This window comes from Anguilla rostrata, chromosome 19, assembly GCF_018555375.3.
Source record: "Anguilla rostrata isolate EN2019 chromosome 19, ASM1855537v3, whole genome shotgun sequence".
Classification (NCBI taxonomy): domain Eukaryota; kingdom Metazoa; phylum Chordata; class Actinopteri; order Anguilliformes; family Anguillidae; genus Anguilla; species Anguilla rostrata.
This window is the reverse complement of record NC_057951.1, coordinates 13,144,109-13,156,699: the sequence shown is the minus strand read 5'-3', so window position 1 is coordinate 13,156,699 and position 12,591 is coordinate 13,144,109. Positions and strand designations below refer to the sequence as shown.

The following is a 12,591-nucleotide window of genomic DNA, read 5'->3' as shown; positions in this document are numbered from 1 at the left end:
ATTATAGGAAGTAGAAATGGAGCAGAAGGAATCGACCGCGAAATCGGGAACTGACCCCATTCTGAAAAAGGCAAATCTTCATTTGGGCAAAAAGCCTTAGCTTCCTGGTCAGAGTAATGAAAATAAAAGGGCTGCCATTTCCTCTGGACATATACATGCTACATCTGGGTTGCCAGAGCTGTCACCCCCATACTTGAGTCAAAGAAAACCACTGCTTATGTTTCAGACATATATAACCCCAGTTCTGATATCTGCAGTATAATTCAAATCAAGTGGTGTGAAACTAAAATGCTGTTTGGAAAAATAAAATAAATATTATTTGTAATTTGTATTGATACACACTGAATCAAGATCACTGCAATTGTAACATTAATATTTATGACTCAAAAATTGGCCACAATTGATGAGAAAAGCATTTGCAGGGTCATTCACACCTGTGAGATAGAAATATAGTAAATGTATTGTTAGACATGAGATTCATCCCTTGGACACAAAATTCAGACGTACTGCACACAGAGGATCATTGTGTTGCTGTGGGCAACCACCCATGAGCAGCTTCTTATTGGACAGAGTACCAATTAATTTAATTAATTTCTTCCAATGAATTAATTCACTTCAGTGCAACTCAAATTTACCCCAGAATAACTATCCAGCATCAGCTCCTGTCAACAGTCAACCTCAGACCTAGGACCTACAGACTTTATCAATAAATGTTACTTGAATAAAAAACAACCTTCAGCAAGAAGACGATATTAAATGAAGGAGTGGAGGTTTTATGTGTTATGATCACTTATTAATCCAACATGTAATGCAGTTATAAATAAATAGTGCCATTGCATTGCGGGCAGAGCTTAGGTCAGGGGAGATAAAAGTTCAATAAAGATATGAAGATAAAACAGAAGAAAATAGATCTTTTTGGGGGGGGGGGGGGTAGGTAGGAGGTATCAGCTGAGAGGGGGCTCTTTGCGGTCACAGGCATGTAGACAGGACGCCCGAGGCCTAGGGGTCTTACCTCCTCCTGATGGAAAACAGGTCTTGTTTTCGAATAAAGGAGGACACTCCGTTCTTGCTGGTTTTCCAGCCCCTTGCATGCAAAGCAGGGGTGAAAACGGGGAGGAAGAGGGGGACTTATCTTTTTCTTTCGCTGGTGAATTAACATGCAGAAAAACCTGTTCTCAAACAAAGGCAGCGATCAACCATCCCAAACACCGGATTATCTGTCAGACGCACAGAACAGTGGTTCTTGCAGTTCAGGAAGAGGACATGTGATCTTATGCATTAACATAGACTAGATGATCGCCTATAGATGGTGCCTTTAAATAACCTACTGTAGTTTTTTTTTTTGCATTTATATTGTGTCTTTGGACCTGATCTCTGTTCATGCGTCTTTCTCCCAAGAGACATTTTTTGTTGATTTGTTCTCTGTCCGGGAGCAAATCTAAGTTTAGACCAGCGGTTCACAATCCTGGTCTAGCAGCACCACAGAAGTTTGCTGGTGCTTTGCTTTGTTATCAAGTTAAACTCAGTCCAGGTCCAAGAAACTGGGTGAAGTGAAGTACCTGCGGAATCAATTACATTACTAGCTGAGTGCTGAGTAAAAACAACGAAAAAACAAGAGACCCTGTAGCCCTCCAGGACTTTAAACCCTGTCTTAGACTGTAGGCATAATTACGAGCTTACTGACTCTGGACTGGAACAGTCTGTTCTCCCCATGGTTTTATGTTCCTGTGACTTAAAAGCCACATATTTAAAGCCAGAAATACGTCAAATATGCGAGCTAAAATAATTTACTTTTTGATAAAGTGAATGCAAGGGTCTTAAAAGGTTAGAACAAAAAAACAAAGCATTCTGAGAATCAAAACGACTTGAAGGCCCAAAGTAATTCCGTTGTTCTTTTGAAACAGAAGTGGATGTTGTTCAAACAAATCAATAAAATGAATAGACAACTACAAACTGCACGTATCATTGCACTCCTCGACTTCAGGACACAATATTTCATTAGAAACCAGAGTCTTAAATATCAAAACAGGTACATATTTCAGGCAGGCTGTGAATGCAAGTGATCCAGAAACATCTGATCTGATGCGATTCTATTTCAATGAGCAAGAGAGGCTTTTTTGAAAATGCCAAAGCTTTGTGACGGGATTCGGTTAAATCCAGTTTGCCTCCACTTTAAATCCTTGTACGTCAAACTTCTCTGACACCAGCTATACACCAAGAGAGGTTTTCCCTTTCTTGTGCTGACACACCTGCAGTGCTATGTGTTGTGCGTGTTTTGGCAAGAAACTATACACATCACCAGCGAATATGTCCTTCCATTCTGCCAGTCAACATGGTTTATCTGCAAAGAACAGCTAAGTCCTCTTGCACCAATACATTTGAACCTGATTCATAAGCTATGGTCTGGGAAACAATGGGTGTCTATAAACTAAAGCTTTTTTAAAATTAATTCTACTGATAACCCAGCAAAATCCAAATTGTAATGTGATGGATATACAAATACAGCAGTAACAGCTCAAGAAATACATTAGATATCGGATCGTTCAATTATAAATGCCAAGCCTGCAGTTATACTCTGAAATGTAGGCTAGGTGATAAACACATTTTTTAAAAGCAGATGCAAACAGCCGCCCTTGTCTGGTCGTGGGCTATCAAACTGGTGCTGTTTTTTCCAATAACAAACTAATAGTACCATCTTCCTGAAACATGAAGTTCTGCCGTGACTCAGTCTGGCTCGGAGGGCACATCAATTCATTAAAACAGAACACGTTCTCACCTTCGCGGACGCATCTGGTGACGTATGCCTGCACCTGACCGAAAAGCTTTCGTCACTGTGACGATTTCAGCCAGACGCTCTCGAGTGGTAGCGCTCCAAGACGCAGCGCCACAGAAATTCAAGTGCACTTTTCCCTCTTCGCTCTTACCATCTGTCAGCCAGAGCAGTGAACAGACGTGACTCAGTAGGCATGCACAATTTAAAGAAGACCGTTAATCCCAGCCGTCTCTGTCAAAACCGTTTGGTTGCCAGATAGACAGGAGACAATACCACGGTCGACATCAATATTTTCAAACTATTTTTATTTTAGTTTTTTTGCTATAATGAACGACATCAAACTTGCAGTACTGGGGAGCGAGGGGGTCGGAAAATCAGGTAATGAAAACGTGTGATTTTATTTATTTGTTTGTTTATTTTTTACCATGAGCTGTAACTCTTACATGTTGTTCGAATTGACAAACGTTTAGAATATCCAGTGGAATCTAAATTGTTATCTCTGCTTTCTCCCAGCCCTCATCGTGCGATTCCTTACAAGGCGATTCATTGGGGAATATGCGTCATCCTCAGGTAAATTGTGTAATTTATTTTAATTAACACGAGGTCTGATATTAGACAAATGGGTTTTCATTAAGAAAACGAATAGCAGGGACTCTCTTTGCCCACTGACATGAAATGAGGAGTTTCATGCGAACTCATATGGAATGTGGTTTAAAGAAGGTGTAGTACAGAAGTCAGTTAATTATACGATTCTGCGTGGATAGTACTGTGCCATACTAAGCCATGTGTGCTTAAATCGCGTAAATTGTTGCCTCGGGTTAATTGCAATAGGTAGCCTATTAAACGTGCAAAACAACTCATTGCACAAGTCAACTCCTTGCATACGAAGCTTTACTGCAAAATAACGGCCACGGGCTAAGAAATTCTTGTTTTTATTACGGTACTCACCTACGACTTGAACACATATTTACGCACACGCGCGCGCGTAAACAGAGAGTGAGCTGCGTTTTTTGTTATCAAGTCATATAATGTGATGTTTGCTTTAAATTATTAACGTGTGGATTTGTAACTGTTGACATATTAGCACGGCAGGGACAGGTAAAAAGCGCGCTCATACTAAAGGGGTCTGAGAACTGGAGGAGGATGACGTCTTTGGAAAGACACTGATGAAGTATGTGTTCTGTTCTCTGTTCTCTTCCTAGAGTGTATATACAGAAAGCGTCTGTCTATTGATGGAAGGCAGTTGAATCTCGAGCTTTACGATCCCTGCTCACAGGTACGTGGGGTTCAACGGAAGAAAAACATTCTGTTGATGGTTACAGCGTTGCAGCAAGAATAGGTCAGAACAGGCATGGACAACAGGTTGCCATGGTTTTTGTCATCAATATTTTTATATCCCTCTCACAAAAAGTAATGCCATGATCTGTGGTCAGTTCACTGGTAGCTATACACCAGGCAGCAGAATTGCTCTGTTTCGCTTATATTGTGGAGTATTATCTGCTAGCAGTGTGATTAATGCACTGTTATATAACAAGGGTCCTCCACTCACAAAAGCCCAAGACTAATTTAGAGTACATTCGTCATTGTCATTCATGAATATAAAATGTGCATTTTTCTGCATTATAATGAAGTTAATTGATCACAGACCACAGACTCACAATACCCAGCAAGTGAGTACCTTCTGTAACATGCAGAATATTGAGGCAATGCTGTCAGTACTTTTCTTACACTGAGTTTTGTTGATAATCCTGCATCAGATGTGATTTTTTCACCCCGATAATCCTGTTCTCGCATGCTTACACACAGCCTTGTGAGGGGAAGTCCTCGCTGAATGAGCAGATGCACTGGGCGGACGGCTTCGTGGTCGTCTACGACATCAGCGACAGGTCGTCCTTCGTCGCTGCCAAAGCCATCGTGCATCTGATCCGGGAGCTCCACCTGGGAGTGACCAAAAGGTATTTATTTGCTCGATCCCATCACACGACATCACATCACATCACATCACATCACATCACATCACATCACATCTCATCTCATCACATCACATCACATCACATCACATCACATCATCACACAGCATTTACATTGCATCAATTTATACAGCTGGACATATACTGCAGCAATGCAGGTTAAGTACCTTGCTCAAGGGTACAACGGCAGTGTCCTACTGACCCTGTGACCTTTAGGTTACAAGACCGGCCCCTTTACCCATTATGCTACACTGCCGCTCTAAACCATGCTAACAGCACACCCACACCATGCAACATCGCTAAAGCGCTGCATGTGGGTGCTAACCATAATGCAAATTGTGAATAAACATATAACCAGCACCATTCCTCACTTCCAAGCACCCTCACCCCCTAACAGGTGTACGTAGGTGGGAAAGCTATTTCTGATATCCCATTCACAGCCTGAGGCCCTGGCCTGTGGGAGGCGTAGGAGTTTTCTCCGAAAGTGGTCCAAACTCTCTGTGCGCTTCCAGTAAAAGGAAGTTTGAGGAGAGTGGGGGGGGGGGACTTCTGAGTGGGAAATGAAATGGCACAGTGACTAGCGCCAACTGTTCTGAAATGAATCTTATGTTGGCAACCCTTTTTGAAAGTAATCTAATCGGCTCCTGGCATCTGACTTTGTGTGTGATGCCTTGCTTTCTACCCACCTGTCCTCAGCTGACCGACGTAATAAATAATATAAAATAGTGAATATTTGCAGCCGCAGAACCGACCTTTCATGAGCATGTGCCGGGGAAGTACGTAACTGAGTGAATGACGAGCCGGTGTGTCGCCTGCCGTGTGTTGCCGTAGAGACATGGACTCCGTGGTGTTCCTGGTGGGCAACAAGCAGGACCTGTGCCACGTGCGGGAGGTCAGCCGGGAGGAGGGCCAGCGGCTGGCCGCCGAGGGCAAGTGCCAGTTCTACGAGCTGTCCGCCGCCGAGCACTACCAGGAGGTGGCGCTCATGTTCTCCAAGGTGGCGCGCAACGCCGGCCTGAGCGGCAAGGCCAAGGACCGCCGGCGGCCGAGCGGCTCCAAGTCCATGGCCAAGCTGATCAACAACGTCTTCGGCAAGAGGAGGAAGTCGGTGTAGAGCACATGCATACGCCCGCCTGCGTACACCAGCCTGTGTACACTAGCCTGCGTACGGCAGCCTGTGTATGCCAGCCTCCGTATGCCCGCCTGCGTACGCCCGCCTGTGTACACTAGCCTGCGTACGCTAGCCTGTGTATGCCAGCCTGTGTACGCCAGCCTGTGTATACTAGCCTGCGTATGCTAGCCTGCGTACGGCAGCCTGTGTACGCTAGCCTGTGTATGCCAGCCTGCATATCCCCGCCTGCGTACGCCCGCCTGTGTACAGTGCTAGGACTGCCTGTGGCTGATTTCAGAGGTATCCTGAGTCACATCCTCCTGAGACTTGTACCGAATCAGTTAAATCATGTGACCACTGCTACTTTCTTGTCGTGGGAGGCAGGAAATGCGTTTCTGTGTTAATGCGTAATCTTTTGACCTGTCCTAACGTAACTGTAATGTTGATTAGAGTATCAAACGTACTGTGTTCATGCACTGTATGAATGCTGTTGAGTTGTGCAGTATGTAAACAGTATATGTATTAATATGGTTTGGTACTCTAGTTAAAGGTACAGCACCTGTTGGATATGAATGATTTCTTGAGCTGTGTGCCTGGGAGCACAGATCCTCTTAAAAATCTAGAAAAGGTTGACAGCCTCAAGAAGTAACTTGTATAACATCTGATGGAAAAACAACCAAGACATTGTAAAAAGTAAAATTAGACAGACTAGATGATCGCATATAGACGGTGCCTTTAAAGAACACACTGTAGTTTTTTGTATTTATATTGTGTTTTTGGACCTGACCTCTAAGGTAAAAAGGTGTAGCTAAGCTCTCTTGCGTCAAACGTAACGTAAAATGTATAGTTTCTATAGTTTTTTTTATAGTTTTTACAATCGCTACTGTATATATACAGAACACAAGCATTAATTATTCATGGCTGTAACTATGGACTCTAACTATGGTGTTCACATACCACTTCATTACATACTGTATGTGCAAGTGTACTGGTACCACATATGGAGTTCGGTGCTTTAAGGAAAAACACACTGGAAATGCAATGACCTAAATAACAAAACTTCTGCTTATTCAAGTATTAAGTGTGTGTTTAACGGCAGTACCACTACATCATTGTGTGTACGTAGATAAATTCTTTCAGGGCTTAAATACTTGTATTGGCTGTTTGGATGTTATGACCAACAGAAGCCCTACAAGCTAGCAAAACAAAACCAGTGGACAGGTATGAAAGGTATTTTCAACCTGAACAGATGAATCTATTACATCCATGAGCATTCTACTCAGCAGGCAAATATAATATGTGTGTGTGTGTGTGTGTGTGTTCATTTTTAAGCTATCTGTATCAATGTAAAGACTCTCTCTTAATAAATGACTTTTGAGAGGGGGCTGGTTCATGATTGACTCTGTTCTATAGCGGTACAGGGTACACAGGGGTGCAGAAAGGGTGTTGTTTATTTAAACCTAGGTACAAGTTTGGAGGAAGTGTGCGTAACTCTGCACTCTCGAAAAAGTGACTAAGGATACGACGGAGACTGGGCATTATTATGAAACAGAGGTCGGGATAACGTAAGGATCTATCTCACCACAGCAAAACACAGTCCTCCACCCCATCATACATGTTTACTGTTTAAACCTGGCTCATTGCCGCTTTGTCCCAACTGCATAAACAGCGAGAGACGGCTTGATCGGTTTCTAGATCCCAGCATTAATCCCCTCTCCCCAGCGGTCCTGCTAACAGTGGTGAAGCTCTTGCAGGGGCTCTGTTTACCCACATATCTTACGCAACACTCTGTTTACCCACATATTTTTTGGCAGGGGTCCGAACGGGGCCAGACAAAGCAGCCACAGTACTGCGGGGTCTCCGGGACAGCTATGAGGGTGGTTGGGGGTTTTGGGGGGGGGGGGGGCAGGGGTCTGGTCCGCCTCTGCTCTGGAGGCCCCGCCCTGCCCTGTCCCGGGCTGGGCTGGGCTGGACCGGTTCCAGCCTCCATGCCACCCCCAATCTCCCCATCTGCAGGGGGAGAAATGAGTGCCTGTCAGAAAAGGAGATGGTCTGAAAGATAAGGCTCTCACCTGGTGGAGGGATGGGGGCTGGAGGGATGAGGGATGGGGGATGTTGTCAAACTCCTGTGGACTGTGGGGGGAACACTCCAGTCAGCATGGCTTGCGTCCATCATCACTACACTGCAGGTGAGACTGGAGACCTATTCGTATGATTTTTGCCCTAGATACAGTAATAATAATAATAATAATAATAATAATAATAATAATCATCATCATATTTTTTCAAGAACGGCATAATATAAAAAATGCAGGAAAAATGGAATGAGATAAAATAAACATTAATAGTGACCATCCTGCAGTGTTATTTTGCTATATTTATTTAAAACACATTTCTCTAAACAATGTAATTGGCACCAAGATTACAGCCATGCCAGCTCTGTTTTCATAGATCAAAATCTCCTGAATTTAACACCTCAAACAATACTTCTGTGAGACATCGTAAATTCAAAGCTGTATTTCACGTTTGATATTTTCCCCACCACGAGACTAAAATAGACCAGCTGAAATGCCTCAGGCTTCTGAACCACACAACGGTCACACAGAGTTCACAGAGTTTACACTGAGTTTACACACTTTACTTAGACTTTACACTGAGTTTACTCAGCAAAAAAAGAGGGCACACAGGTACAGAGTTTGTGGCACAGCCCACTGGGCACATTTGGATCTCTGAATCCAAACGTGACTCAGGATGGATGCTGTTTATCAGGCTCTAAGTATAGCCTCCCAGAAGGGGTTTGGGGGAAAAAACACCTGGGCAGGGAGCATTGTCTGAGCATGGCAGAGAGGTTTCACTGATAGACGAAAAATAAGCAGGGGCCATCAGACCCTAACGGGCAGTTGAATTCACCCCGGGGGCAATGTGAGGAGAGCTTGTTTGCCCTCCAAGAGCAGATGACTCAACTCACGTGGAGCGTTTAGTGTCCCGGTGCAATCCAAACACACTCAGAAACTGAGGAGAGATGCGACGCATTGCTGTGGTTTAGCCTGGCCACAAATGCAAGCAATATATATATATATATATATATATATATATATATATACGCATATATGGTGCGGTTTCCTGATGGTTTCTCAAACCCACTGTTGTCCCTCGATAGATTATTTGAGGGGCTTTTTTCACGCAAAGACAAAACAAAGTTTCATTTCCCCCCCCAAGGAGAGATCCGCGCAGCCACAGAAAACCAGGAATCCATCTGAAGGAGGGACGCGAACCCACGACATGCGATGTTGATTATGGCGGGAAGTCTCGTTGCGCGGTCATTCAGTGCTTACTTCCACTGTCATCTCTTATGAATTATGCCGCCATTAATCTTGGTGTCAGCGACACCGTAAAAATAGCCACATCCATTAGAGGTCCCTCTGTTTTAGCGTACATTCTGCGCTGAGAAACTTCCTAATCTCAGAGAGACGTACTAATATAGAACATGGGAGGAGAGTGCCCTAGAGCCGAGGCCAACTGAAAGGCCCAGATTGTGTCTGGTTCTTTTGTTTGTGTAAGCATATCTATTTGTGCGTGTGTGTGTGTGTGTGTCTGTGTGTTTATGTGTGTGTGTGTGTGTGTGTGAGTGTACGCGTGCGTGTGCGTGTATCTGCGTGTGTTTATGTGTGTGTGTGTGTATGTGAGTGTGTGATAAAACACAGGCCTGCACTCAATCAACATTTCTTCTTCATTTTGACTTTCAGGTAAATGCAAGTGTTTTGCTTCTTCTGCACAAACTTGAGTCAAGTTAGTTCTGTTTTGATGGCAGATTTTGATAAAGTCAGAGGAGGCTTGAATGATCTCTGCTTTGCTGCTGACCTGTGGAAGACAAGACACATTCAGTTTTTAAAATAGGTGCCTGTAACGCTTTTTTTTTTTTTTTACTGGCAAAACCCTAATTTTTAATATATTGGCATGAGGGCTGTCAAGACAGTACAAAAAGGAAGAAAGAACAGAGGAAAGGAGGATAAAGGGATAGTGAAATCACCTCAGTCCCACCTTCAGACCACGAAAACACCTGTGGTTCGGGAGATGAAAGGTGTTCTTTCGGGAAAAAAAGCACTTGGCTCTGGGTGGCACTTCTCCCGCTCTGGGACGCTTCCCTCTAAAGAAAAACCAGCGAGCTGAACTCAAGAAGAAGATAACTTTCAGGATCCAAAATGGCCCCCAAACAGTGGGACTCAAGCATGCAGGCCTGGCAGTCAGGCAGACTAAAGGTATTTTTCAGTGATAAGCAACGCCGGCAATTTTATGCTGGCATTTGGTGTTTTTCAATTCCTTTTGCATGCGCGTCGGTTGAAACAAGGAATGTAGGGAATGCGTTATAAGGTGATGTTATGGAAAGGCCAAAGGACACTGGTAAACAAATAAAAAAATTAAAAAGTCATCTCCAAAGGAAAATAATTGGTTGTTGACAGCCAGAGTAGGGTGCCCCATAATGTTACGGGATTAACCTGGGGAAACTGCCACGGTTACATCATCCATGGTCAGCTTGCGCAGCTTGTGGTGCCAAAAGGTGGCATTCGAAGGCTATTGATATAAGTGACAAAATGGCCTCTGTCATCCGATAAATTTAGCACCGAGGTCAGGCAGGAAACGCCACAAGAAATCAGCATTTAGCTGTAACATTCTTCCAAATACAAGGCCTTCTAAGGCCCTGTGTGGTTTCTATCTCCTGTAAGGCCTTTCTTCCCCTTTCTTCGTAACTGCTGTGTAGCAGGTGAGGGAGCCTCCCCTTAACCCAGTTCTAGCCTGGAACAGACCAACTGTCATTCCTTCAGAACATGCCGTTATTTTCTGGTTATGTAACAATTCAGAATGTGTGCATGTGTGACCCCAAAGATATATTCCCAGCAGCAACTTATCTCACTTTATTCTCCTCCTTTGTAAGATTTAAACTGTTTAGCTCCTGGAATAAATAATTACAAGATAAATCTGACGCTACTACTAACAGAATACTACAAAGAACACTCCTCCACTGTTCCAGTCAGGAAAGAGATGTGATTGTGCTGAATAACTGCTCAGTCTCACTCAGATATATGACTCATGTCAGACCTGTTTCTTTCACTTTTATTTTTGGTATTTATGCTTGGCAGACTCCTGAAAGTAGATTATTTTTAAAATAGCAATTTCCCTTTTTTTGTTATATTATATATAAATGACCAGTATAATTCATATTAATATATATTTACTTGTCTCCAAGATTTGTGAGCTGGCTGTACCTGATACTTGATTCCCATGCTCAGAGAAGACGTCAAATGATGAAAAGTGCATGAAAAGACTGGATCGTACTTTTTTGGTAAAACAAGCATTTTGACTGCAGTGTAGTTTTATCCCATGAATATGATCGCCTTTTCTTTAGTGTCTTGTCAATTACACGTAGTACAAGAAAACTTCATGTTCACAGGTCCCAGAATGAAAACCCGTGACAGTACATAACACAAATCAATACGTATGTACATATCTGCAGCTAGACAATGATGATATAAATACTGCATCGGAGTGCATGCGGGTTGTACTGTTACGTACATCCAAACACTGATTCACCCAGTCATCCATTCACTGTGCTCAGCTAGTGGGTTCAAACAGACTTCGGTCCCTGCAGAACAGGATTCAAATTGTGTACAGGGACAATGCAACGAATGAATTGGCGCCTTTTGTCAGAACGGCAGTGTTCGTAGGCTGGCTGAAGTGCCTTGTTTGTTTGCTGTCTATGTGGATGATTCATATTTCATGCACCATTATATATTAATCTCCAGCTTCACTCAGTCATGACCCCCCCTCCCCCCCCCCACCCACCCCTTTTCTGATCAGCACCACACCCACACACACACACACACCCAGCACTCAAATCAGCTCCTTTAATGGTGAGTAGATGACCTTATAATATTGTTTCAGTCTATGCATTAGCTAATGAAGCCTGCAACTGTCCGCCATTTTGATGGCGGAGCCCTTCTGGCCGTGAGATGGGTACACCTGGAATGGAATACGAGGTTACACAAGGAATGAGCCAATCCTGGCTCTGTGTGTTGTACAGGATGTTGCTAAAGGCTACCTGTAGGAGAAGTGAATTAAAAATCTGCATGCCAGAAAGGTGCGCATTCATTTTTTTTCACACCTGAAATCACGGGCTGTCCAAACAACTCAACTCCCCGAGCCACCGCTACATTTTTTACCTAAAACTTTGGACGACACACTTCGGACACCTGGAGTCCTGTGCGGGTCTCCCCCATCGCAAACAGCAATATTAATTTCAGGATTTCATATTACCGCTCAATCACCTTCTGAGCTTGTGCAGAGGGTAGACCGTGTGTGTAGCCCTGCATCATTGAAGCAGCACAGCATTTCTGTCGCTGCCACCTGGTAGCTACTGTAGAATTTCACAGGTGAATTGTCCATGTTGATTAAGACCAACTCTATTCCAGTCAATGTATGTAATGTATTTCAGTGCATTCCTGCTTGGGCATGTTATTGTGATTTGGTCATAAAGCAGTCTTGTGCAATGCATGGACATCACAAAATGATAAGACTTGACATAAAAATAATTAATGCGGTCTTAGAATATCAGATAAATATATACCAACAACAAAATAAAAGGCAATCATACTTAATCCGGATGCAGCCATGCATAATCATACCATTTATGAGAAACACACTGTTATTTATGTGTGATCAGTGATGATAAGCATTCTCTT

General features: G+C 43.4%; 1 protein-coding gene across 1 annotated transcript; it reads left to right on the top strand.

Moving 5' to 3' along the window:
- Window positions 1-2,843: 2,843 nt before the first annotated feature.
- Window positions 2,844-7,238, top strand: rergla (RERG/RAS-like a). Its single transcript, XM_064319220.1, has 5 exons — window positions 2,844-3,151; window positions 3,287-3,343; window positions 3,976-4,049; window positions 4,580-4,728; window positions 5,575-7,238. The coding sequence occupies exons 1-5, from the start codon at window positions 3,100-3,102 to the stop codon at window positions 5,855-5,857; spliced, it is 615 nt and encodes a 204-aa protein (XP_064175290.1). The 5' UTR covers window positions 2,844-3,099; the 3' UTR covers window positions 5,858-7,238.
- Window positions 7,239-12,591: the final 5,353 nt, after the last annotated feature.